Source organism: Zonotrichia leucophrys, chromosome 1A, assembly GCF_028769735.1.
Source record: "Zonotrichia leucophrys gambelii isolate GWCS_2022_RI chromosome 1A, RI_Zleu_2.0, whole genome shotgun sequence".
NCBI classification, from domain to species: Eukaryota; Metazoa; Chordata; class Aves; order Passeriformes; family Passerellidae; genus Zonotrichia; species Zonotrichia leucophrys.
In genome coordinates, this window is record NC_088170.1 from 68,921,535 (window position 1) to 68,949,389 (window position 27,855).

At 43.7% G+C, this 27,855-nt stretch overlaps 2 protein-coding genes across 4 annotated transcripts; both read right to left on the reverse strand.

Moving 5' to 3' along the window:
* Positions 1-3,147: 3,147 nt before the first annotated feature.
* Positions 3,148-26,002, reverse strand: LOC135458204 (endonuclease domain-containing 1 protein-like). Of its 3 annotated transcripts, none has more exons than XM_064733227.1 (4): positions 25,722-26,002; positions 9,315-9,456; positions 6,360-6,678; positions 4,077-5,223 (listed from the first exon to the last, which is right to left on the reverse strand). In XM_064733227.1, the coding sequence occupies exons 3-4, from the start codon at positions 6,642-6,644 to the stop codon at positions 4,678-4,680; spliced, it is 831 nt and encodes a 276-aa protein (XP_064589297.1). In that variant the 5' UTR covers positions 6,645-6,678; positions 9,315-9,456; positions 25,722-26,002; the 3' UTR covers positions 4,077-4,677. The 3 variants fall into 3 exon arrangements, with proteins under 3 accessions (XP_064589280.1, XP_064589297.1, XP_064589288.1); XM_064733218.1 differs by lacking the exon at positions 25,722-26,002 and adding an exon at positions 9,648-9,719; XM_064733210.1 differs by lacking the exon at positions 25,722-26,002 and having other exon boundaries at positions 3,148-5,223; positions 9,315-9,592.
* On the reverse strand, positions 18,784-21,656 carry LOC135458621 (endonuclease domain-containing 1 protein-like). Its single transcript, XM_064733857.1, has 2 exons — positions 21,375-21,656; positions 18,784-19,323 (listed from the first exon to the last, which is right to left on the reverse strand). The coding sequence occupies exons 1-2, from the start codon at positions 21,654-21,656 to the stop codon at positions 18,784-18,786; spliced, it is 822 nt and encodes a 273-aa protein (XP_064589927.1).
* Positions 26,003-27,855: the final 1,853 nt, after the last annotated feature.

Here is a 27,855-nt window from a genome sequence, read left to right on the forward strand (position 1 = left end):
CTGACTCTGATACACTCAGATATTCACAGTCTGTCCTTCTGCAGCCTCCCCTGAACATCATTCCCATGGTCAGGCTACAAATATTCTCTTGCCTGGTTGCCAGGGCTGTGTGACAGCTCCATCCCAGCAGCCTGGGAAGGAGAAGGCTCTGGGGATACCTCAGAGCACCTGCCAGTACTTTAGGAGTCTACAGGAGAGCTGGAGACAGACTCTGCACAAGGGCTTGGAGCTGACAGGTGTGCTGGGTTCAGAGTTAGTTTTCTTGTCAGTGGCAGGTGTAGGGCTGTGTTTTGGAGTTGTGCTGAACACAGAGTTGATAACACAGAGATGTTTCTGGTATTTCTGGGCAGAGCTTTCACAGGCCAAGGCCTTTTCTGCTTTTTGTACGGCCAGGCTGGTGAGGAGGCTGGGGGTACTTGGGAGTTTGGGAGGAGACACAGCCAGGACAGGTGAGCCCAACTGACCAGAGGATATTCCAGACCATGAGACATCATGCTGAGGATACAAAGTGAGGGGAAGGAGGAGGAAGGAGGGGGCATTTGAAGTGGTGGGTTTTGTCTTCCCAGGTAGCTGTTAAGTGGCATGGGGCCCTGTTCTCCTGGAGGTGGCTGAACACCTTTCTATCAATGGGAAATGGTGAGGGAAATCCTTGATGTGCCTTGCTTGTGTGTACAGCTTTTGCTTTCCCTGTTAAACTGTCTCTATCTCCACCCAGGAGTTTTCCACCTTTTCCCTTTCCAGTGCTCTCCCTGATCATGGTGGTCAGGGAGGGAGGGAGTGGCTGCGTGGGACGTGGCTGCTGGCTGATGTTAAACCACACCATTAGGACAGAATTCACAGAATTCACAGAATGACTTCGTTGGGAGAGAGCCTCAAGATGATCAAGTCCAACTCATGCCCCAACATCTTAACTAAACCATGGCACTGAGTGCCATATCCAGTCTTTTTTTAAACACTTCCATGGATGGTGACTCCACCACCACCCTGGTAAGATCATTGCAGAACTTCTTCACTCTTTCAGTGAAAAACTTTTTCCTGGTATCCAGCCTGTATTTCCCTTGACACAGCTTGAGACAAGGTGAAACAGCTTGAAATGGAAGGAGTGTTGGTTTAGAGTGGATATTAGGAAGGTATTTGTGACTGTGGAGCTGGTGAAGCCCCAGCAGAGGCATCCCACAGAAGCTGAGACTGCCCCAATGCTTCAAGTGTCCATGGCCAGTCTAGCTGTGGCTTGGAGGAACCTGAGATAGTGGAAGGTGTCCCTGCCTATGCGAGGGCATGGAAGTAGGCTGGTCATTAAGGTCCTTTCCAACCCGAAATATTCCATGATTCAATGATCATTCATTCAATATAATCTAAATTGGACTCATTTTCTTCCATATCCAAAAGTCCAGGAATAATAGAATGATGAGTTGGTTGTTATAACCATAAGTGTCCAGAAGAAGTGTGTTAGACCAAAGTTTATTTAAGCATGCTGGTTGAGTCCTGTGGTTTCTTTTGTCTCTGTTAACCTGGGACTGATGTCTTAAACAAAGTGGGGTTTAGCCAGCATGAGGGAGAAGGCCAAGAAGAATCAGATCTGGTGGAGGTGGGGCAAATTCCTCCTTTCTGATGGGGCCCAACTGACAGAACAAAGCAGGAGCAGCAGTGGTCACATCATTAGAAGGGGCCATAAACCATCAAAGATCCCCAAAGTGTCCCCCAACTCCACAGTGCTGCATGACCCAGTGTAAAACCCCTCCCAGGGGAAAAGTGGGGAAACCCCACAAAATCCTGAATTCACAGAACCCATTGGACTCTTTGTTGCACAGGACCCTACCTCCAAAGGATCAAGAGTAAGGACATCAAAGTTGCTGTCTCATTGCAGGAGCCATGGGGGTATCTTGTACGACCTGTTGGCACCTCGACCCACATTTTCATCCTCACTTGTTAGAGAAGTATGTGGAGTGTGATGCTGACACTTGTGCGGGTGTTATGGCATCTTCTGTTCATGTTTGGACACTGAACCTCCTGTCAGGATGGGCATTGTTACTTTACTGCTGGTGGAAATTTCAGTGGGAAGCAACTTGTGGTTTATAGATGAAGTGAACCTGCAATCCAGCACTGCAGCAAGTAAACTTTATTGTGAATGCCTGTGTTGGGACTGAGCAAGGTGAAGGTCACAGCCCTTGCACTGCTCTGCTGGTAGCTGCACAGGTGTTGATAAGAGACCAGTTTTTTGGCTACTGCAAAGCAGCACTGTCCCTCTGACATTCCTTCCCCCATCAAAGGGGATGGGAGTGGGCAAGTTCCTGGGCGGGGACACAACTAGGCCAGCTGACCTAAATTAGCCAAAGAAATATTTCATAGCACTTGACTTCAGCTCAGATATATAAGCTAAGGGAGAGAGAATGAAGGAGTGGTGTGTGTGAGTGTTCAATGCTGGCCTTCTAGAGGAATTGTGCCCTGCTTCCCAGGAAGTGTCTGAACATCATTGTTGATGTGAAGTAATGACTGGATTTTGCTCTCTTTAGCTCTTGCACACCAGGCACACACCTTCCTGGAGTGTGTGTGTGTGTGTGGAGATTCCTCCTTGGAGTGGAGATGCCTCTCAAGGTCACTTCTCGAGACTGAGCCAATGAGGTTTGATCATGGTCATTGGTATGGGTGATCTCTATTGAATTGGTTTTGCTGGTTTTAATATAACTGCTTTAATGTATTTGCTTCAATACTGCTTCATAGAGCACTATATTATACTAGTAGTTATAGCTTCCATACTGTGAACTAAATAATTCTGATTGACATATTTTTGCCTTATCATTATAATCTTAAACCATATATAATTATGTAAATATATATGGTTTGCAATCCTCATATCTATGGGACAAGTTGTATAAAGTTTCAATTACATCTACATCAATCCTTTAGATGGAAAGAATTGATGAAATCTGGGGATAAGACTGGATCCAGATGAACCCACACAGCTCCCTGAGGAGGAATTTACCAAGCCACAGGGTCCTTTTTGCAGCTCATAACTCAACAGGAAGATTTCTCTATTAACTTTTGCCTGACACTCCCAAAACCACTTTCAAGGCAAAGGGACCCCCACCCCCGCTCAAGAAACCTAAATGGTCATGGTCAAAAGGAACAAGAAAAATCAGAAGATATGTAAAATTCTACATGGTTTTATTAGTATATTACACACTTGGCATGGAAATTGTTATGTTAGTCCCTAAACTACTCTATAAGCAAGTGGCAGTGGGTACCCTTTTATATATAAATTTTCCTGACCTGAAAACAGGTTTCTCACTTCTTAATGGAACATAGATATCATGTGACATCTGCTCTCTCAGACCTTCCTGGAAATGAATCAGAGGTCTTTAGGAGCCTTGGGTTGTCTTGCTCCCTTCTACAGTCCATTTGTCCCCCTATATTCTGTTCTGGTGAGACCTCACCTGCAGGGCTGCCTCCAGCTCTGGGATCCACAACAGAAGAAGGTGACAAAGCTGTTGGAGTCCAGAGGAGGCCACAAAGATGCTCCAAGAGCTGGAGCACATCTGCTCTGGAGAGAGCTGAAGGTGAGGGAGCCTGGAGAAAGGACTCTTTGGAGAATTTGGACGCCTTCCAAATGGTTTTAAATGAGGAAGGGACTTTGCACTAGGGTCTGGAGTGATGGGACAAGAGGGAACAGCTTTAAACTGAAAGCAGATGGGGTTAGATTAGATGTTAAGAAGAAATTCTTTACTGTGAGAATGGTGAGGCCCTGCCATAGGTGGTCCAGAGAAGTTGTGGCAGCTTCATCCCTGGAAGTGTTCAAAGGCACGCTGGACAGTGCCACGGGCTGCTCCATCCCTGGAAGTGTTCAAAGCCAGGCTGGACAGTGACACAGGCTGACCGCTTGGAGATGACCACTGCTAGCCCAAGCTCCTGGCCCATGCCAAGAGTGGCTGCTCCCCATCTGCCCCTTGGGCCGCTCTGGGGGGCAGTAAAGCAGGGCAGCCTCACCCTCAGAGGCAGCAAAGCTGCTCTGTGCAGCTGCTGCTAGAATCCTGAGTCAGGGAGTCCAGAGTAAAGGAAAAGAGAGGGATCACTTGTATAGGTTCTCAAAAGGCTTTAATCCGACAGGATCCAGAAACAAGTGACAGTTCCAACAGGGTAACAGCATCTTAAGTATGGGGGAGGGAACAGGGGAGGATACAAACTTGGACCAGTACTGAGACACATGGGGAGGGGCACAAGGTGGGGTACACATCATGACATCCAATGGGACACAACAGGGGAGGAGAGCAGGCCAAGCAGACCAATAGGTATCGTGGGATCCAGGATGGACACAGAAGTTTCTGGAAACAAAGATGGGGTTTCTGTGAAGGACAAAGGATGAGGGCAGGGTCTCCCTCAGTGTCAGGAAAGGTTCTGAAATAAGGGGTTGGTCTTTAAGTAGATGGACAGGGGAATGGGTGGACATTGCTCAGGAACAAACCCATATGTATTTTATAACATCACAGTTTCATAACAAAGAAACTTACTAGCACGGGACAGTGCTTGGAGCCACCAAGGATAGTGGAAGGTGTCCCTGCTCATGGCTCAGGAGCTGAGACTACAGGTACGGTCTTTGAAATTCCTTGAAACCGAAACCTTTCTGTGGTTCTATGACATATGGCAAAAGCTCCTGAGCCAGTTCCAGCCAGGATGTGAGGCTTATTCTCGGGGGCAGTCACTGTCAAACAGGGAAACCTGTCCCCTCCCATAGAGCTCAGTTAACGTGTCCTCCAGCTCTCCCAGTGTGAGGAGCTGAACCTGGTTCCTGTCATTCTCAGCAATGACTGCCCAAGCCTTTATGTAGTTGTTGTCCACCACGCAGCAGGCAGCTGACCAAAGGTGGCTGGGTTTATTAACCCTCCCTTTGGCAATGTAGTTGTTCCCAGGCACAGCACCCACGATGACATAGGTGGTTTTGCAGTCCTGGGTCCTCCTGATCATCGTTTGCTGCTCATAGTTGTTCCAGGCGCCGCCGTTGAGTTTCTCATCCTGGGGCACTATGTTGGTGAGGGTGAAGGTGGCCATCCTGCTGCTGTAGTCATCGTGGTGGCCATTGGGGTTCAAATGGCCCCGGTTCAAACCCGTCAGGTTCTTGTAGTCATGAAGGATAGCCTGGCTCTGGCTGAGTTTCTCTAAGGTGACATTGTATTGATTTAAGAGTGTCCACTCTTTTTCCATAGTTTTGGGATAAGTTGGGCCAATCAGCTTGACAGGAAATAAAAAGAAAAAGGTGTTAGTACTGGGGATGAGCATAATTGAACAGATTTCCCTAGAGCAGAAGTGTCTGAGTGTCAAGATCCTGTTTTTTGTCTGCTCCTGATGTGGTACAATACCAGATTAGTTGCTTGAGTTCCTATGAGGAACTCAAAGTGCAATCAAACTGCAAATATTTTTTTTTGTTTCAGAAATTAATTTCACATTTAGTGCATTATATTTAGCTGTCCTTTGGAACACTACATATGAGTTTCTTCTGTGGTTCATTTTCACCTAAATCAATCCTGCCCCTCTGTCTTTAGCAATGACAATAATTTCCTCTTTTTGTGCCCATTATTTGATTGGCCTGTTTTCCTAAAGTCCTGAAGTTTGACTGAAAGACATCTCGGAGATCTCTGTTGGTTTTGGAGTTCTGCCTGTCTGCTGGATCCTTCTAGATCAAGCCTGGGCCAAAGGTGCTCAGGGGTCACTGCCCATGGATGGAGATCCCACCCTTGTGACTGGACCAACACTGATGCTCCTCACTTTGCACTGCCAGAAATGTCACTCCAGAAATCCCTGCACAGTTAACCTGACCCCCTCATCTCTGGTGCCTTTTCCCTCAAGGCTTTGTCCCCTGGCCATCTCACCCTTTCTGAGTTTCTCCTCACTTCTCTAACATCAATCACAAAGCCTGTTTAACACTTCACTGGGAGCAGTGAAGCTCTGCCAGGGATGCAGAACAGCTCAGGGCAAAGTGGGGATCAGATCCCAGGAGGACTATTGGTCCCTCAAGTGTTGCCTCTCCTGGATGCCTTTTCCCCATCACTTGGTCACCCAGCAGAGCAGGGCACAGGGAGGGGAAGCATTTGACTTTGTCATGTCATGCCAAGTAATGTGATTTGCTGTTCCTGTCAGGTGTAGGCAGAGAGCTGGGCACCTTTGGGATGTTATTCATCTCATGCTCCTGCTGATGTCTCAGGTGCATCAGAGGAATCATGTGATGAAGATGTTTGAAGTAAAATGAGGAGAATCCTGTCCAGTGTGTCCATTTGCATGTGTATAGTGGGTTGGTACAAAATAGAAGTGGTAATTGTAATACTGCTTGTAATGACTGGAGGGTGATGTTCTGTATGAGAGACACTCACCTGAGGCTCAACCAGCCAAGTTTTAGGTCTTTTGCCTGGTCCAGGCTGGTAGATGTAAGCAGAGTAGACAGGAATACGCATCATCCTGTCATACAGGGTGGCAAAGTAGTACTGGTTCTTGTAGCGCTGGCAGATCCAGGCTGGTTTCTGTGGCTCCAGGGCTTCATTCGGGGGGATCTCCCGGAAAAAAAACTGAGGACATGAAGTTTCAAAGGAGTTCACCACCTCGCTGTGTCCCAGCCAGAGGCAGCTGGCCAACACCTGCAGCAGCAGCAGCCCCAGCATGGTGGCAGGATTTCAGTGAAGGGCTCTTGCTCCCCTGCAAGGCAAATGCAGAGGAGGGGACTATGAGAGACCAAGGAGGGGGTAACTTCTGTCCTCCTCGGTATGGAAAAATCATCAATACCATGGGGTTGTGCAGGGAGTTGACTGGGGATAAAAGGATAGTGTTACAGGAGAAAATACAGTTGCTCCTCCCTGGATGAAACACAGTCAGCATGCCTGGCCTCGCACACACAAGGAGGACTAAATCTAAGGTGGGCCTAAACAGCAGGTGGAGTGGAGACACCATGGCCAGGCTCTGTCAAAACCCTTGCAGAGGAGACACCTTGGTGGCGTTTTCTAGCTGATAATCTGCATGACAAGTGAAAACCATAGGAGACAAATGAAGATGTCCTGCTGCTGAATCAGCAACCATAGCAAAATTCCTCTCCTTGGACTGAAAGACATGCCCATCCCAAGGTTACTGCAGGTACTTTACTGAGATATCCACCCCGAGGCATGAGAGCCTCTCACTGAAAAAGATGTTTGACTACATGCAAACACCACCTAAATGTAAAGAAATAGTATAAAAGTGAATTAAAAATGAAAAGAAGTGATGGAAGACTCCATTGTAACTACTGGAGTTAATTGATGGGCTGAACCTGCCTTCTCTCCCTTAGAGATGCCTATTGGGTAAGAATCCTACTTTAAGCATGCTAAATGATTATCTCAAGCCAGCTTTTGCTGAGGAATATATTGTTCTGAATTAATATCTCACTTTGAATGTCTCTTTGCAGTCAGATACTTTCACTGGCAAGTCTCAAACCTCAACCTGTCACAGTTTTATTAATAGTGTTACTCTGTAAACAGTTAAAGTGAGTCCTTCAGGGGCACTGGCAGTTTCTGGCAGTGGGTAAAGGTGTGCAGACCCAGGAGGGCTTTCTCTGGTTGGTGTGTGACCCTGAACAAGTCAGTCAAACCCTCCAACCCAGAGAACTGCTCAGTGAAGGGTCCCTACGACAGGACACCAACAGGCTGAGAAGGGTTTTGGCTTTCATGTGGCAGTAACAGGCTGAACACACACTGAAGGTTTGAGTACATCTCCCTTTTTCACATGAGAGGATGAAATCTAAAATAGGTTTTAAGTGCCCAGAGGAGGCAATGGTGGGGGCATAGTCTGTCCGAGGGGTGTTCCAAACTCACCCAATGCCTAAACAGCTCTCAAGGCAAAGTTATCATGAAACTGAGATATGGCACTGGGACAAGGTCACCTTTTCCAGCCTATTTCAGTTGAGCTCAGAGCTCAGCTTTGCACTGGCACTGGAGAAAAAAACCCTTTGACAAAACAGGGCTAGGAAGCCCCTATTTCCAAACATGATCTCATAGAATCACAGAAGATGCTGAGTTGGAATGGACCCATCAGGATCATTGGGTCCAACTTCTGGCCCTGCCTAGGACAGCCCCAGAAATCCAAACATGTTCCTGACAGTATTGTACAAACATATTTTGTACTCAGGCAGGGGTGGTGATGTGACCACTTCCCAGGGGAGCCTGTTTCAGGACTCAACCACTTTGTGGGTGAAAACCTTCTTCCTCATATCCAGCTTAAATCTTCCCTGACTCAGTTTCAGGCCATTCTCAGTCCCTCCTGCTCTCAGCACCTTCCCACAGCACACACCTGCAGATGGGCACGGACTCTGCTCAGCCCCCTGCCATGCTGAGCTGGGCTTTAATCTCATGGGCCATTGGGCAGGCAAAGAACAGCAATGCTGCACTGCCTACAGCTCTCTGGCCCCATCCAGGTTCACACAGACACTCAGCTCTTCCAGTCAGACCCAATACTGAACCCCAAATCATCCACCTGGGCTCCTGCCTCTCAGCTGACATTGGGGTATTAAGCTACATATACTCTTGGCTCTGATGCAAGACATCTGGTCCTTTTTCTCTTTAGCAATCCTGCATCAGTAAGCTGGAAACTAAGAACTCTTTAGCAACCCTGTGACCAGTAAGCTGGAAACTAAGAACAGGAAGAACAAGTGGTGACTTTTTACAGTACTCTGCAGAACATGCCCACAGCTGCCCCAAATCAAGTAGACAAGTTCCTGAAAAGTCCTTTTGTATGATGCCCTCCACAAGCTTAAAATGTATTTAGCTAACTTAATGTCTAACTTAATATCAGATATATAGAAACCAGCCTACCGTGGGAAGGAGTGGCGCAGGATTCTGCTTGAGCCCCAAAGTGGCAGAGGAGTCTCAAATGCCTCTGCTGCAGTCTCAGACTGGCTGATTCTATATGATCTCCAAGTAGGCAGAGCTGTTAGGTTTCCCACAGTGTTTAGAGGGATTTTGTCCAGGAGTTCAGCCACCTGTGTTTGTCCAGAGGCCTCTTGCAAGGTCATGGGTGGAGTTTTAGTGCTCAATAAACTTACCCCTCCTTCTTATTAACAGTTTGATGTTAATTTTCCAAGTGACTTGGCTTGAGTTTCATTCCCAAATCATTCCTTCTGTACTCCTTTACAGAAAGTGTTAAAGAGCTGCAAAATTCACTGCATGCATAAACTCTCCTTGCTCCTTGGAGAGCAGATGTTGGAACTCAGCAACTCTGACCTAGGCTTTGCCTATATGTATTTATTCCAAAGCTCAGGAAAGTCCCGAAATATTGGAGTAAATGGTGAGAAAGGGAAAGGAGCTTACCTTAAAGCAGAGTCTCAGAACAGGCAGCTGAAGAGTTCCTTTCTTCTTCTCCCTGGAGAAACACTTGGCTGGTCCCTCAGGAGTCCCAGTGCAATATATACCTGGTCATAAATCTGGCCGTTGTCATAAACAGGGAATTTCACTGAAAAGAAAGTTTTTCTGTTATTATTCAAGGAGATTTGTTCATGACCACCCTGAAGTGGGGTGACAGTTGCTATTTGCAATTTCCTCAGGATTTCTCCCAGGTTCTTGCAGCATCATGTGTCAGGGGAAAATAACTGGGTCTGGTGACTTATCTGTTCATTTCCTCATTCCCTATGAATGGGGACCTACATGTGTTTCTGTTCCTGGCAGAACATCTCTTGTGGCATGAGGCTGACTGGCCTGTCTCCGAGTACACCCAGATGTTCACTGCTCTTCTGCAGCCTCTCAGAACACAGTTAGTAGGGTCAGGCTGCATATTTTCCCTTGCCTGATTGCAAAGGCTTTGTAAGAGCCCTTATTCATGGATAGCCTTCTGCTGGGAAGGCTCTGGGAGACCTTAGAGCTCCTTCAGTACTTGAGAGTGGTTCACGTGGAGAGGAGCTTTTGAGAAAGGTTTGGAGTGACAGGACAACAGGGAGCAGTTCTAAACTGACAGAAGGCAGAGCTAGATTAGATGTTAGGATTAGATTTTAGTTTCAAAAAGAGCAGGCTCAGGGCAATCTACAATTGCCTGAAAGGAGGTTGTAATGAGGTTGAAATTGGTCTCTTCTACCATGCCAGTAGTGAGAGGACTAGAGGAAAAGGCTTTAAGATGAGACAGGGGAAATTCATATTAGATGTTAGAAAAAACACTTTCAACTGTCGTGTTGCCAAACAATGGAAAAGGTTGCCCAGAGAGGTGCTGGAGTCACCATCCCTGGAGGTGTTTCAGAGGCATTTGGATTTGGCACTGGGTGATATAGATTAGTGGTTTAAGGTTTACAGTGATATTGCTGAGAGGATGGTGTGACAGGATGACCTTTGAGGTGTATTTCAACCTTGAGTTCTGTCATTCAGTAATTCTGTGAAACTGATTCCTTCTTCTTTTTTGCTTCCCAAGTATTTCACAAGCTTGCTGTGGAGGACAGGGCATTTCTGGGTACTGCCAGAGGTAAAGGTCCCCAGGACAGCCCAAGGAGGTGGTGGAGGTGGGATTGATGGGGTTGGTCAATCATTCATAGCTCCAGAGCCTGGAAAACTGAAGCAGTGGACATGGGATGAGTAGGAATGAGGATGAGTGTGGTCTCAAGCCCCAGCCAGTGTGCAGAGGTGGGTGAGCAAGTCAGAGGCAGCCCCTGAGGTACTGGAATGTCTTTCAGCCTGAAATAGCACTGATGTCCTGGGAACTATGACATTATTGGTAGTAGAAATTTCAGCAAGAAGGAACTTGTGGTTTATACATGAGATGACCCTGCAAACCAGCACTGCAGCAAATAATTTTTATTGTGAACTACTCAGGAACTAAATGATCTGTCCTGTGATGATCTTTTGATTATGACATTGAATACTGTTGGGATATATAAAATTAGAGGGTTTTGAGAAAGTGGTAAAAGAGACAGGCTTCAGACAGCAGATTTGTGAACATTGCTAATGCAGCGGGAAAAGTTTTCTAAGCTGTAGTGCAGACGTGAGAAATAGAACAATAGGCTTATGTGATTTGCCCTTTTAGGTTGCAACAAGTTTATTTAGTGTATTTCTTTAGAATGTTAATATGAATGAGTCTCTGTGCTTTGTCTCTCATAAACGAAGCATTGTGTTAGAGAATAGGTCTCTGTTGTGTTAACTACAGTTACGTGTGCTTCATATGATTAAATAGAATTATTGTCAATATGTTTTTGCTCTATGTGTGATTGGCTGAAACTTGGACTGAGATGGCTTTATGCTATGCTGTAACGTTACTTTTCCTTGGCATTCTATTTGAATCAGCGAGCTGTTCACATCTTTTGTCTCCATTGTCATAACAATGTACTGAGACTGATGCTTGCAATAAACAGCTCACGACACTGATTCTAGTGTCTCATCTCTGTTCATAGTTGTATATAAGCTGCTGACAGCAAATGGTGCTTCGTGTGAGGATGATAAAGCTAGACTAAGATAAAAAAGAAAATCTTAGAAAAACTCGGCCGTCAGAGACCCAAGTGTTAATCAAGAGAAATATTTCATCTTCTAGTCGTTTGCATCTTATGTGTTTGTAAGTAATTCTTTCTAGGAGCTCCTGAGTTACAAAAATAAGAAATCATTTATCTAAAACAGAATAAATTTTTTTTACCAACTTAAGAAAATTTTACAAGATAAAAGACGTTCAGATATCTCAAAAACTGAACTGAAAGATTTACTCGTTTAGGTGAAAATGAACATTCAAAATATAAATTTACAGTCTGCTTTTATCTTTGATTTTTGAGATCAAATAAACTAGAAAATCTATATTTTGTTCTCTCAAAAAAAAAACAAACAAGAATGTAAGCAAACTTATCCCTGCCTCCAAAGCTTTGCTGGAGTGTCTCAAACAAACTGACAGTAACCAAGACAGTTCTGAATCACAAAACAAAATATCTTGCTCAGACTCTTTAAATCCAAGTGAAATTGAGCCTGCGTCCCTCTCTGAGAAGATTCCAACTTTCTGTCTAGGTGATTCTCTCCTGATTCGTCCAGTGCTTCTCCCAGAAATGCTAGCTGCGTCCCGTCCTCCAAAAACTGAGAACCAGAACAGCTTTTAGATTAAGTAATATCCTCTATCTATCTCCCCCGAGTCTCTCTGTGCCCCTTCAGCAGAAAATAATCTCTCTATCACCCCTCCAAAAAATGATGAACTCTTTCCATGTCAAGAAAAGCGTTCAGAATTTTTGTTGTGTTCCAAGAACATAAGAGTTCATGAAATTTGTTTGAAAGCAAGTGCAAGCCGTGCAGAGGAGAGAGATGTGAATTTGCAGAAGTTTTGTGATAAAAAAATTATGTGTTCTGAAATTGTACAAGCAATGACAGCTGAAACTAGTTTAGAGTCTGTTTTGTCTAGTCAGGGAGATGTAGAAGTCGCTCCTGTCACTGTTTTCCCTTTTTGAAAAGACAACCCCTCAGATTCGGTTCAAGCAAGTAGAGTGCTTTGTGATTCAGAGAGTTCTTTTTTGGTAAATTGTTCAAATAAGCCTCTACCAAGTTTTTCTGTTGTTCGCAAGACAAGGCAAAGAAGAAGACAAATGCAGCAAGCAGCAGCCAGGAATTGAGTCAAACTAGAGAGACTCTGCCCAGACAGAAGTTTGAAAAAAGAGCAAGAGATTTTCTAAAAGTTTTTGAAAAGAAACAAGCTGAGATTTTAAAGAATTTGAAATCTATTTCTTTTGCTGTTGAGAGAAAAGATAAGATGTTAAATTCTCAGTCTGATGTTAGCTGTTCTCCAGCTGAATCTCCACAAACAAAAAGACTTTGTGAAACATGCCATTGTTCTTTAGAAATTATCAAAAGTACAAACCCAAAGTCGCTTTCCCAGAAGAGTTTGAATTTCAGCTTTTCTCCACGATCCAAAGAACAAGCCCTTTGCCCAGCCCCTCTTAGCAGAGTTTCAGAGAGAGCGTAGTCTCTCGATGATGCCTCTGCCAAGAATTCAGTCTTCTCCTGCCCACACTAGCAGAGTTCCCGAAAAATTTTGTTGCTACAGCACCCTCCCTGCCAAGAATTCAGATACTAGCAAAGTTCCCAAAACAGCTACTGTCAGTGAAATTGTCTATTCCCCTGAATCAGAAAAAGTATTGATGAAAGATAGAAATAAAATGCAAGCTACAATTAGACAAGGTGAAGCAAAATCCTATAGTTCTTTTTTAGATAGATTAACTCAAGCAGTTGAAAAGCGATGCCCAGATGAATAAGCCCATTCCTATATTATTCAAAACCTTGCTTTTGTAAATGCTAATGATAAATGTAGAAAAATTATTTCAACTTTGCGTGATCAGCCTCCAACCATTACACAGATGCTAACAGCTTGCAACAGACTTATGAACCCACAAAATCTTGCAAATTTACAAGTCAATGCTTTAAGTAAAACATTAGAAGATATTTCGACACAACAAATAGATAAATTTGAAAAGCTTTTAGAAAAGCAAGTAAAGATTTAAGAAAATTCTGTTAGCACTGTGCAGTTGAACTCTGAGAAAAAGCGTCATTGCTTTGCTTGTTGTGAACCTAATCATGTTAAAAAAAGATTGTCATGTGTAAACATTCTAACCAAAACAACTTTCTACCTGTCATAAGATATAGTTGTCATAATGTATATAATTTGCTAATATTTTGTTGTACAAGATTTGTCTTCAGTTCAACAGAAGTTTCCAAGATCCATAATTCTGCACTCCAAAGATGATTTGCTCATCACAGCTCCAATGCAGAGAGAGATGAAACCATGCTTGTCTTGTGTCTGAAATCCGAAACAGTAGACTAGACATTTCTACAACGAAGATCCAAAGCTGCGACATCAACTCTTCAAAGACGACAAGCTCATCACTGCATTCCAGAAAAGCCTTTCTTTTTTGCAGTTTTAGGAGAAAAGATGCAACTTTGTGGTCTCATTTTTCAGTGAGACCCTTCTGAGCCAGATCCTTTGTTAATAATAAATTAGATTTTTCCTCCCTACAAGTTTCCAAAGACTATTTTCACAGTTTTAGAAATAGTTGCACACATTGTAATTAAAGCCAGAACCAGATTGTTAACTTTAGCAAGCCAAGAATTTTCAGTTATCTATTTACCATTGAAAAAAGATGACCTTAATTAGGCAATGCAAAATTCTGATAATTTACAATATGCATTCTTAAGTTTCCCAAGTGTTTGTTCTGTTCACTACCCAGCTCACAAACTATTGCAAGCAAAACTTAGTTTCTGAGAAAAACCCAAATTAAGTGAAAAACCTTTAAATGCAGTAACCCTCTTCAATGATAGCTCTAACAAAAGTCACGAATCAGTCATAACTTAGTTAAATCAAAAAACTAATGCTTAAGAGTCCAACATTCAAATAGTAGAAAAGTCTCCTCAAATTGTTGAGCTTACTGCTGTAGTTCAAGCTTTTTCAGCTTTTCCCTCAACCTTTTAATTTAATCACAGATTCTGCTTTTGTTGCTAATGTAGTTAAGAGATTAGAAGAGTCAATTTTAAAAGATGTTAGTAATGAAACTTTATATTGTTAGCTTTCATGTCTTTTTACAACTTTGCAATATAGAACTAATCTATATTTTGTTTCTTACATCAGAGCTCATTCTTCACTTCCTAGATTTTTAGTAAAAAGAAATGCAAGACTAGACAAACTGACAGTGATTATTTCAAACACTTTGCCAAACATTTTTAAACAAGCAAAATTGAGTCATGCTTTTTTCCACCAAAACGCACAAGCACTTGTGCGAATGTTTCAAATCTCTAAAATTCAAGCTAAAGCTATTGTCAGTACTTGCCCTGACTGTCAGCTTGTGCAACCTCCTGTTTCTACAAAAACTGTCAACCCACGGTTTGCAAAGTCTGCAGTTGTAGCAAACAGACATCACTAAATACCCTTCCTTTAGTAAATTTAAAAATATTCATGTCTCAGTAGACATGTTCTCTAGTGCAATTTTTACCTCTCTTCACACTAGTGAAACAAACAATCACACCTATCATCATTTTCTGGAAGCTTTTGCTTCATTGAGTGTACCCCAAGAAGTAAAAACTGACAATAGTCCCACATATATATCTCAAAAATTAGGCACGTTTCTAAATGCATGGGGGGTTTGGCACATCTCTGGTATTCCTCACTCTCCCACAAGCCAAGCAATTATTGAAAGAGCACATCAAACATTAAAACGCATTTTAAATCAACAGAGAGGGGGAGTTGAGGTCACACCACAGATGAGGCTGAACAAAGTTTTGTATGTTTGTATGTTTTTAATTTTCTAAACAGTTCCAGTGCAGAACCTGATCCACCAGTCTTTAGGCACTTTTCAAATAACACACAGCCAAAACTGAAAGAAAATCCTCCTGTTTTAATTAGAAACCCTGAATCTGGACAAATTGAAGGTCCTTTTCGATTAATAATCTGGGGCAAAGGGTATGCTTCTGTCTCTATAGGTGCTGGAATTAAGTGGGTCCCTGTCAAAAACATCAAACCATATCGCACCCCAGAACGTGTTGACGAGCCCAGAACAGAGGAAGCAAGTACGCAGATGTGAGCCGAATCGAAGGATCCTAGGTCTCACCTGACGTTCCTTGTGCCTGATGTTCTTTGTGCATCAGTGGAACCTGCAAACTCTGATTTTGTGTTAATGTTATTTATGAGTATGCCAATTGTATGCTGAATGTTTGTTTAGCAGAGCTGATTTTTGGCAAATGTTTAGGTTTTTGTTTTTGTGGAGAGCAAAATTTTAAAATTGATATTTATGTAAAGATTCTGCCAAAACTTAGCTCATGAAAAAGATGGAGCAAATGCAAGTTGTATGTTGGTATTGGTGGATTTTAATTGTTTTTTGTCGTGTAGATTTTCCTGTGGAACAACCGAAAACAAATGTTTGGGTGACCTTAGCCAAGGCAGCTGGCTCAGATACTATATGTTTGTCTAATTCAGAACCAGAAAAACCTTTTTCAACCTGTCTGGTTAGTGTGCCAGTAAAAGAGTTGCCTTTAGTCAAAAAACAATCCAATAGCAGGCCAAGTAGAATTGACAATAGAAACAATCCCTCATGGAATAAGAATGTTTGGTCCAAAAAACTTCCCAAGGCAGCATCTGAACCTCAAGAATTAGAAATCCTTAGTTCTTTAACAATGGATTTTTGTTTTACTTTCATAACTAGTGCTTGGCGAAAAGGTGATGCTCCAAAGTACAATGTTACTCCCCATTATTTTGCATACAGAAATTTGAGGTTTTGGTGTAATTTTTCAAATAGTTGAGATGTGCTTTCTGAAGCTGACCAATATCCACGGCAATTGCCGGAGGGACATTGGTTCATTTGTGGAGATAGAGCTTAGCAAGGCATTCCAGCACACCTTGAAGTGGCCCTTGTAGCATTGAGATGCTCACTATAATTGCGCCCACAGCTAAAGCAGTCATGAAAAAGAAACAAAGGAGAACAAGAGCTGTTCCTCATTATGAGGAGAACTGTCAGAGTGATTTCAGGCCTTAGAAAGCTGCAAGAAAAGTTTCAGCAAGTATATTTTTACCCCAATTACCTTCAGCAGTGGCATTGAAATGATTAGATCGGGTTAGATGTTAGCAGAGCAAACAAGCTAGTGCCATAACCTCTGCAATTAGTGATATGTTAACCGACGTTGATAGTGTTAGACATGCTACCCTTCAAAATAGAGCAACAATTGATTTTCTTTTACTGGCACAGAAGCATAGTTGTGAAGAATTTGAAAGATTGTGTTGTATGAATTTGTCCGATCATTCTGAATCCATTCACAAAAGCATAAAAAAACTGAAAGATTTGACAGCTCAAATTAAAGAATATAGTAGCTCCTAGCTAGATGATTTGTTTCAAGAATAGAGCTTTGCACCTTAGCTAAGGCAACTTTGCAAGATAAGTCTTTATGTATTAGGTGTTGTGGTAGTGATATTGATAGTAATTCCCTGCATACTTCAGTGTGTGCAGCGAATGATGAACAAAACAGCCAGAGAAGCTTTTGTCATACAAGAGAAAGAATTAAGAAGTAGAAGCACAGAAAGTATTAGAAATCTCACGAAAATAGTAGACGAAATTGTAGAGATAGGAGAAAGTTTTGAGTTAAGACCCTAGAATCGACAAGAGTTTTTTGAACAAGGACTTGTAACTATTGCCAGACGTGATTCATATCTCTTTCACTGACTAGGCCTTCACAGCATTAAGTTGCTGTACTGTAATAAAACAATGCTTAAGGTCAGCAAGAATAAGCCTCAATCAGATAGTAAACAAAAATTTTATAATAGGGCTATAAAATGCAAGTAGTAAACAACACGAGTATGAAGGTTTCTTTTTAAGTCAACAGAAAAAGGGAATTGTTGGGATCCTTAAAATTAGAGGGTTTTGAGAAAGTAGTAAAAAAGACAAGCTTCAGACAGCAGATTTGTGAACATTGCTAATGCAGCGGAAAAAGTTTTCTAAGCTGTAGAGCAGACGTGAGAAATAGAACAATAGGCCTATGTGATTTGCCCTTTTAGGTTGCAACAAGTTTATTTAGTGTATTTCTTTAGAAGGTTAATATGAATGAGTCTCTGTGCTTTGTCTCTCATAAACAAAGCATTGTGTTAGAGAATAAGTCTCTGTTGTGTTAACTACAGTTACGTGTGCTTCATATGATTAAATAGAATTATTGTCAATATGTTTTTGCTCTATGTGTGATTGGCTGAAACTTGGACTGAGATGGCTTTATGCTATGCTGTAACGTTACTTTTCCTTGGCATTCTATTTGAATCAGCGAGCTGTTCACATCTTTTGTCTCCATTGTCATAACAATGTACTGAGACTGAGCTTGCAATAAACAGCTCACAACACTGATTCTAGTGTCTCGTCTCTGTTCATAGTTGTATATAAGCTGCTGATAGCAGAATACATTGAATACATTGAATACATTGAACACATTTCCCCAAATCAGTTCCCTGTACTTTTGCAGAAAAGCTTCAGAAGCAGGGCAGAGAATTAAGGTATCCAAACATTGCATCACAGAAATTTATCTTTGGCTGCTCAAAGCTTCCTTTATATCTAATGCCTCATCCTGCCTGCCTGATACCACAGGTGCTGCTCTCAAGGTGCACTTTCAAAAGCAATCAAACAGAAGCATGTCTCAGGATCACAGAATCACTGAATTGTTGAGTGTGGGAGGGACCACTCAGAATCTTCCTGTCCATATCCTTGGTCAAGGAGGGTCATCTAGAGCAGGTTGTCCAGAATCTTGTCCTTGCACCTGGAGTGCTGTGTCCAGGTCTGGGGCCCACAACAGGAGAAGGACTAAAAATATACTGGAGTGGAGTCCAGTGGAGGCCACGAAGATGTTTCAAGGTCTGGAACATCTCTGTTCTGGAGACAGGCTGAGACAGCTGAGTGTCTTCAGCCTTGACAAGAAAAGGCTGTGGAGAGAAGTTCAATCCCCTTCCACTACCTAGAAGTTCACCAAGAGATCTGGAGAGGGATTTTGGACAAAGGGATGAAGTGACAGGACAAGAGGGAATGGTTTCGCACTGACAAAGGGCAGGGTTACATGAGATGTTAGGGAGAAATTCTATACTGAGAGGGTGGTGAGGCCCTGTCACAGAGTGAGCAGAGTAGCTGTGGCTGTCCCATCCCTGGAAATGTCCAGGGCCAGGGTGGATGGGGCTTGGAGCAACCTGGTGTAGTGGAAGGTGTCGCTGCACAAGGAAAGGGATGGAACAAGATGATCTTTGAAGTCCCATAACACACAAAGCATTCTGTGATTCCAATGGCATGTAGGAAAAGCTCATGAGCCTTTTCCACCCAGGATATGAGGTTTGTCAGGGGGGACAGGCACTGTGGAACAGAGAAACCTGTCCCCTCCCATAGAGCTGGGTCAAGTTGGCCTCCAGTTGTGATCGTGTGAGGTTCTGCACCCGGTTCCTGTTGTTTTCAGCAATAACCGCCCAAGTCCTCCTGATGGTGTTGGTCTGGCAGCAGGCAGCTGACCAGATGTGGCTGGGCACATTAACCCTGTTATTGGAGATGTAGGTGTTCCCAGGCACAGCACCCGTGATCACGTAGGTCTCTATGCAGCCTTGGGTATTCCGAGCCGTCATTTGGCTCTCGTAGTAGTTCCACTGGCCCTTGTTGAGTGCGCTGTTCTGGGGCACTATGTTGGTGAGGGTGAAGGTAGCCCACTTGCTGTTGTTGCCACTTTGGTGGCCACTGGGGCTCAAGTGACCACGGTCCAAACCCCGGAGATTGTTGTAGTCTTGGTTGATAGCCTGACTCTGGCCAATTTGCTGTAGAGTGATCTTGTATCGATTACGGATGGACTTCTCTGTATCTATATCCTTGGAATAAGTTGGGTTGATCAGCTTGACAGGGTAAGAAGAGGAAAAGGTGTCAGTACTGAGGATGCCTGTAATGAAACAGATTACCGTAGAGCAGAAGGCTCTGATGCTCAAAATTCCATTTTTTGTCATCTCAGTGTAGGAAACATATGAATCTGAGAGAAATCATACACATCATCCTCCTGCATGAATGCAAGAGCTTTAAAGAGCAAGCAGCTCAGAATCTGCCTGCTTTCAGTTTGATTTGTGACCTTTGTGATCCAGCCTGCAGCCTGTGCTGGGAGCATGGATGCATGCACAAGAAAAGGAGCATTTCCCACTCCTAGGACTGAAAGGTTGCATACAAGAAAAGGAGCATTTCCCACTCCTAGGACTGAAAGGTTGCATTGGTGATTCACCTCCCCTGCCAAATCTGCTTTCCTTTCCTCCTGTCTCCACAGCCCAAATCTGCCCAGGGCTCTCCCTGGATCCCCTCACACCACACTGTGATTCTGTGATTTGATGTGGGGTTGCTACAGGTGTAGCGCAGTCCTGGACCACCAGAGGTTGGCTCCTGTAACCCCATTCACAGGGAGAAGTGTCAGGAAATCAGTCCTGGAGCTGAGGTTTCCCTGGGAGCACTACAGTTCATTCAAGGATGAACAGGTTTGCTCCATAAGCAAAGAGATCTCAGTGTGAATGGAATCTGTTACAGCAGTGCTGAGAATGTGGCTCAGAGCTGATCTGGGCCAGGGAGAATTTTCTGCAGCATCATTGGTATGAAATAAAAAAACATCAGCTTCTGAGAGGAGGCTGTAATCCCAAAAGAGTCCTGGGCAAACAAAATATTCCAAAAATGCCTTTGGAGAAAGTTACTAAAATCAAAGGTTTTTCAGGTATCCTGTGTTCAGGGTGTAGGAACATAAGGCCAGTGATGTGTTTGGAGCATGCTGGTCTGGTGACACATCACCTGTCCCATGCAGGGGGTTTGGACTGAGATGATATTTAAGGTTCCATCCAACAGAAACTCCTCTATGATTCTATGATTCTACAAAAACAGAGAAGTTTTTTCCCCTCCTTAATGTGGAGACTGCAGTGGTGCAAGACCAAATTAGTTCCTCATGTTCATGTGAGTAACAAGTGCAAATGGTTATTTTTTTCTTATCTTCAATACCTTGTTGTTCATTTTTAGGGAAGCATATTTAGCCTTCCTCTGGAACTGGACATTAAGATCTTGCACATTTTCACTAAAATCTCTCCTCCTACTCTGCTCATAGAAAGGTCCTGAACTTATTGTTCTTCTTTTCCTCAATTAGCCTGGCCTGTCTTGAAGGACATTTGTCTCCTCTAGAGCTTGTGGAGTTCTGTCTGTCTTCTGGATCCTTCTGGACCATGCTTGAGCCAAAGGTGCTCAGGGGTCACTGCCCATGGGTGAAGATCCCACCCTTGTGACTGGACCAACACTGATGCTCCTCACTTTGCACTGCCTGAAATGTCCCTCCAGAAATCCCTGCACAGTTGACCTGACCCTCTCATCTCCAGTGCCTTTTCCCTCGAGGCTTTGTCCCTGGGCCATCTCATCCCATTTTGTGTTTCTCTTCACTTCTCTCACACCAATCAAAGCCTGTTTGACACATCACTGGGAGCAGTGAAGCTCTGCCAGGGATGCAGAACAGCTCAGGGCAAAGTGAGAATCACAGCCCAGCAGGACTGTTGGTCCCTCAAGTTTTGCCTCTCCTGGATGCCTTTTCCCCATCACTTGGTCACCCAGCAGAGCAGGGCACAGGGAGGGGAAGCATTTGACTTTGTCATGTCATGCCAAGTAATGTGATTTGCTGTTCCTGTCAGGTGAAGGCAGAGAGCTGGGCACCTTTGGGATGTGATTCATCTCATGCTCCTGTTGATGTCTCAGGTGCGTCAGAGGAATCATGTGATGAAGATGTTTGAAGTTCAATTACAAGAATCTTGTCCAGTGGGTCCATGTGTACATGTGTGCATGTGTGTAGGGAAGTGGGAGGAAATAGAAAAGTTGGGTTGAATGCTGCAGCTCATCTCTGAGTGGCTGGAGGGTGATGTGCTGTACGAGAGACACCCACCTGAGGCTCAGCATACCACAATTTAGATCTGTTTCCCGGTCCAGGCTCATATTTGTAAGCAGAGTACACTGGAATTCTCCTGTCTCTGTCGTACAGCGTGGCATAGTGATACGAGTTGTTGAAGTGCTGACAGATCCAGGCTGGGTTCTGTGGATTCAGGGCATTATTCGGGGGAATCCTATCAGAGAAGAACCCATGACAGCTACCAAAGGAGGTCACCACCTCGCTGTGTCCCAGCCAGAGGCAGCTGGCCAACACCTGCAGCAGCAGCAGCCCCAGCATGGTGGCAAGATTTCAGTGAAGGGCTCTTGCTCCCTGGAAGGCAAATGCAGAGGGACACTCAGCTGGGAGAGCTGATAATACACCGTACAGATGGGACATAGCTGGCAGAGGAGCTGACTATTCCCACTGCTCATTCATTGACAACTCAACTGGATTCATTTTCCTCCACTTCGAAAACTCCAGGAATGCAGTAATAACGTGTTGGTTGTTATAACCAGATATGGTTATGAAGTATCTCTCAAACAATTCCTGAGGTCTATGAGCTCATGGTTTTGCATTTCACTGTTTTTTAATAAAAATTTCTGCTCCAGTACCTATTTACTGGATCTTCTCTGCGTGTCAAGTTAGTGGAGGCACTGCCTACATGTTGCCCTTAACTGTGTACTTTCTGGATGAGAGATGTTCACTGAGCTCTGCTGCCCAATGATCCAACTCCTCTGTGGTCTGTTCCATAAGAAAAACCTCCATTTCTTCTACTTGTAAAAAATTCTCTTGGATCCTCCAGTCTTCGTACAGTTGTGAGATCAGAGAGTCCTACATGAAGTACTTTTGGTAAGTTTTCCATATCATGGCAAAAAAAAGACCTAACAGAATTTACAGCACTTTTTAGTGAAATTGTTTTGAAGTCTCGATCTGGCTTCTCCCAGTGGATGTTCTCCAGATTTCTTCCTCAGTTTTCTTTCTATCAGATGCTAAATGCAGCAGTCCAACCTCATGGTAAAACAGGGCAAGTTGGCAAGTAGGTGAGCAAATGCAGGGAAATGGAAACAACTCTTATGACTGCAGTGGTGGAAAGAGGGGGTTTTGAACCACAGGGCAGTACTGTTTCTACTTTAATGACTGGATGTGGCCCTCAGTGCCATGGTCTGAGTGACAAGGTGGTGATTGATCAAAGTTGTGACTTGATGATCTTGGACATCTTTTCCAACCTAAATGATGCTGTGATTCTACTGTAAAAAAAAATGAGATGTCATCAAAGCCTTCAAAGCCTTCTCCTGAGTTTTCAGTCCCTGTGGAAAAAGAAAGTGAATAGCTGAAGAGATACTAAGTACATGGAAGGCTGCAGGTCTTCAGGTCAAAGTAAATCACAGAAGCCAAATGTACATGAGAAAACAAAATGCAAGAAACAGGAATGTTGCTTGGACAGGTGGATTGAGGAGATTTGTGGTCTTCTGGACTGTTCTTCTTCAAGGGCAGCAAAGATCCCATGGCCACAGGCAGGATCTGTGAGTGAGGACAGAGGGAGTGTAGGTACCTCAAGGCCAGCACTCTTTACATCAGCCAGGATGGTGATACATGCAGGTCTCACCTTACGTGCTAGGTGTGTTCATAGAATCACAGAAAGAATCATGGAATGGTTTGCATTGGGAGGGACCTTAGGGATCATCCATTTCCAAACCCCCTGTTTTGACACCTTCCACTTGACCAGGTTTCCTTTGCTCAAAGTTCAATCCATCCCGGCCTTGAACACTTCCAGGGATGGGGCATTCACATGTTCACCTTTGCCAGGTGTACAAATGAGAGTGAGCTTCAAGTGATGGGTAAAACACTGACCCAATCAGACCAAAGATTAGAGGGTCACAGAAAAGGCAACAGCTGCTTCTTCTGTTCTTCCCCTGTGTCCAGAAGTGACCCTAAAGCAGCTCTGCTGTGCAACTCCCCCTCAAGGAACATTTTCCATGTAAAAAATATACCCCTTGTCCAGAGCCATATGAAAAGTATCAATTTTATGGAGAAAAGTGCAAGGAAAAGTAAGGATATAAAAGTTTGACTAAATACCACCCCCCCCAAAAGACAGCAGATGTACATTATCCATTTTAAACAATTTTCCTCAAGCCTTTCTATGCAACACTCCAAATGCTGGCTCATGGCAATCCTTGAATTTTGGAGATAAATTATTCAATCAATTTTTTTTCCTCACAAGGATCAACAACTTTTTTAATATTATACAGTTCAGTTAAAAAATTTGGTATGGGATTTGGATATCTTTGGTTACATTAACTCCATCAGACCAAGTGCCATGGTCCCTGTGCATGCAGAGCAGGTAACACTGAGGTGACAGAAAGGTCACCTCCTTGCCACCAATGAAACACCAACCTGCTACTAACACTCACAGCTGAGAGCTGTCAGGCTTCCTGGGGTTACACTCTTTTAGTTTCTTTTGGCTTTGGAGACCAAAAATCAGTACATTATTTTCACTTTCAGATCCTCACGTGGTAAAACCTCTGAACTGCATAAGACAGAGGTAGTGAGCAGCCACCGTGGGAGGCTACAAGCCAGTTTTTGAGCTAAATAAGGGAGAAGAATGATAAGAAGCAGACCCTGTGGAGGTAGGATGGTGTTTTTATCATGGCAATTGTACTCCCTTACACAACTGGCTCAGCTGTAGAAGTCCCACCCCTTGCCCTTGGGGAAGGTCGCATTCGCACCTGAGGGTTTTCATCCCTTCTGATGAGTCATGCATCAACTGCCCTGATGTGAGAGGCAGCTGAGAAGAGGTCATAAACCATCAAAGAGCCCCTGAAGTGTCCTCAGACTCATTCCTGAGGCCTTCCACCAAAAGACTGAAAGCTCCCCCCCAGGTGAAGTACCTGGGCATTCCCACCCAGCCTGAGCATATTTTAACTCACTGGACTTTTTGTTTGGGGGCTTTTCCCCCCACACCTGATGGATCAAGACTGTGACCATCACTTCAACCAACAGACATCAAAATAGCAACAATAAAATCTTGTCCCTGGATCCATGGGAGGTGAGGTCTTTCTACTTTTATCCTTTCTTTCTTTTTTTCCTTTATGTATTTCCTTAAGTGATATTTTAATGGATATATACAGATATATATGGATATATATATTTAAAAAATAAAAATATGGATATATATATATATGGAGATATCTATACATACATATATATATTATATAAAGTATGGATATATAGTATGGATATTAATAAAGATAATACTAACCAAAATTACTACATACCTCCTTTCCATTGCAACCAAATTGTTCTAAAATAAACCCTTCTGCATATATGTCTTCTTAAAAACACTGGTCATTCAGTGTTGTTTCATTCTAATCCACCCCAAGGGATCTATTAACAAAAACCTGGGTTACCCTTCCTTTCTGCTCTCTCACACTCTGCAGTTGTTCCTCAGGTAAAATGGAAGTTCCAGCATATTAATGCAACTCTGGAGCCTGAATTCTGAATTTGTGGAATTTTATTTCCACCATGCAGTGATAACAACACACTTCCTCATAAGCTATAGCAGCAGTCATAACTGCGCTTCAATTTCAATCACATTTTGGTCTGTATACAAATTAATCCATGCTGTGGTTTCATACAGATACATTCTTAGGAGGATGAAATACCTTTACTTATTAATACAACCTGCTTATAAAGCTTCATTTGTTTTTTTCTTTTCCTGGAAAATGTTTGTATATTAGGATTTCACCATGTATATGGACTCCTAAATGCTGTTGAGATTTGGCTGCTTTGAAGTTGCTCTCAGATATGCTACCAAGGTGGTCTGAGGCAGGGAGCACACACCTTCAGAAAGGGATTCACACCTTGCGAAAGGAATTATGACCTTGAGTTTAGCCTGGCCAAAGGGAGGCTGAAGGGCAGCCCAACAGCCGCCTACAGCTACTCAAAAAGTCAAGAACACCAAACCTGAGCTCTTTGTGGCAGAGCCAGGCACTGCAACAAAGAGCAGCACCCACAGACTGGCTTTGGAGGTTGCACAGCAGGATAAAAATTGCCTCTAGGCACCTACTACAGCACTGGAACAGCTTGTTGGGAAATGACAAATGATGGATTGCAGAGGTGACTCAAGGCTCAGCCAGAAGAAAACAGCTGAATTAGAGTCCTGTGGCTGATGTTGCCAAACAGCATTTCTTTGATCCTGTGGTAGATATATCTCCCATCTTCTCCTCATCCCACCCCACCCTGGCCTGCCACACTCAGATATTGCCGGGAAAATTATGTCAACACAGGCCAAATCCTCTGGTCCCGAGAGTTATACTTTTAAGTCTTTCTGTAGCCCAAAGTCATAAAAAACACACCACATACCTCAGAGAGCCAGGAGGAGGACACACTTCCAGAATCCTGGTTCAGACTCTTCTGGGGGAAAGACAGCAACTAGATGAGACCCCAGCCACTCATCTCTTTCCTTTAGGAGAGACTGATCTTGTTCAACAGTGTCTGCACCAATTTGGTTCCTCTGCCAGCCATCCCCACACTCCAATAAATACAAGCTTTGCTGCTGCACATTAGTTATGCCAAGGGTAATTAGCAGTTACGTCAACATGGTTTCCAGTTTGACTGCTGGCTGACTCCACGTGGACATGAGGCTGTTGATTGCAAGAGGAAATATGTCAGACCAGGCCTCAGAGGAAAAGCCTTGTTGCTCATGAGGAAGAGCAGCCCTTGTGCTCAGGGTCTGTGGTCATCTCTGCTGGGCTTGGCATCCCCTCGAGCCCGTGGATGTGGCAGAGAAGGGAGGGCCAGCTGTGTGCAGTGGGCAATGCTGATCAACCCTCACCTCTGAAGGTGCCACTCAGAGCTCACTGCCTCCAGCCAGAAAAGATGTGATAATGCTGTGTTGTAGGAGGTGGCAGACTCAAATCCTGGCCTAATTAAGAACATGTCTTCATTATAATGAGTTCACAAGAAACTGATCCTTGAGGACAGACTAACACAAGCAAACAGCTGTAGGAACTTGCTCCTTGCTCACCCCATCTAAATGACTTGTAGTCCTAGGAGCTCTGGTTTTGGCTAAGCAGGATTCACCCTGTTTAAGGGCTGGTTCTCAGCACTCCCTATAGAGTTAATACAAGAGGAATATCCATATTCCCAGGGCACAGCTCACATCTGGAAGATGAAGAGAATTGCACTCTAAAAGTGTTTCTTCCTCTCTGATGACCATGAGGATTCACAGAGGGCCAAGCTCTGACTTACACCTCCAACATTACATGAGATGAGTCCTGATTTATGTTGCCATCTCTAAATCCATGATGTCTATATCATGTTACTTAGCCAAAGCATAACAGAAAAATACAAAAGCCATCCATTTCCAAGGCCCTTTCCTTTGGGACAGACCTTCAGAGCAAACAGCCTCCCCTCATTCATTTTCTTGATGTGTCAATCCAGCAGGCATTTCAGGGGAGTTTTGTAACCTGTGTGGGAGGATGTTTTCTTGAGAGCATAACAAACAAATAATCAGCAGAGCAAGGAACAGGGGGGAAGGATGCACTTCATGGAATTAAGTCTGAGTGTTCTCAGACCAAGATGTTTCACGTGATTGTGGAAGACAACAGAGGGTAACGAACTGAGATTATTTTTCTTACTTCCTGGCAGGGTTAGCTGTGTGTTTTAAGCCTTACTCAAGCCCAAAAGAGCAGATACAAGATCACCTGGTCTGAAAATGAGCTCATGCTAAACTGGCCATGAACTAGATGCAAATTTGGGTTCTTGAGAAGTGAAGTCAAAAGTTTTTTGTACAGGTGACTTGCTCTGAGTCAGACCTCCTGCTGGACTAAGAACAAGCTCATGGATGCAATGAAGCAAGTCAAGAGTCACCCTAGGCCTTCTTTGGGCTCCCCTTGTGATCCAGCCTTAGTCTGCAACACTCTTCTTCCATCTCAAACAGGTGACCTGTGATGCCTTCTTTGTGACTTGGTTTTCTGCTGCAGATACCATTTCATGGGACATGACCATTGCCAATGGGCTGTGTGAGAAAATCCTGAGTCTGGATGCTATGGATGCCCAATTTTATGCTTCTTTTTGCTCAGAAAGATCCAGAGAACAAGATTATTGTAAAAATATACCTCTGTCCATAACAAGCATCTATGGAAATTTTAAATGGGTATTTCCAGCACTAGGTCAACAAGATGTGATGAGTCACAAAATGTGGTAAGCAAACTCAGAATTTCCTTTGTTTTGTGGGATTCTGCACTGAGGTGGTTCTGGAAGTGTTGTACATGGGCAGCATCTCATTTCCCAAGTAGGAGAGAGAGGAATGGGAACATGGAGTAGGGTGGATGAGTTTGCAGGGGTAGCTTGGAACAGGATGAGAAAATCAGTCATAAGAATAGGCAAAGGTTTCAGTGATGAGCCAAGATTTTCCTCAAACCAAACCAGACAGGAACCTATCAGGGAAAAGCAGAAATCTGAATGTAGCCAGCTTAGCCCTCACCTCAGCCAT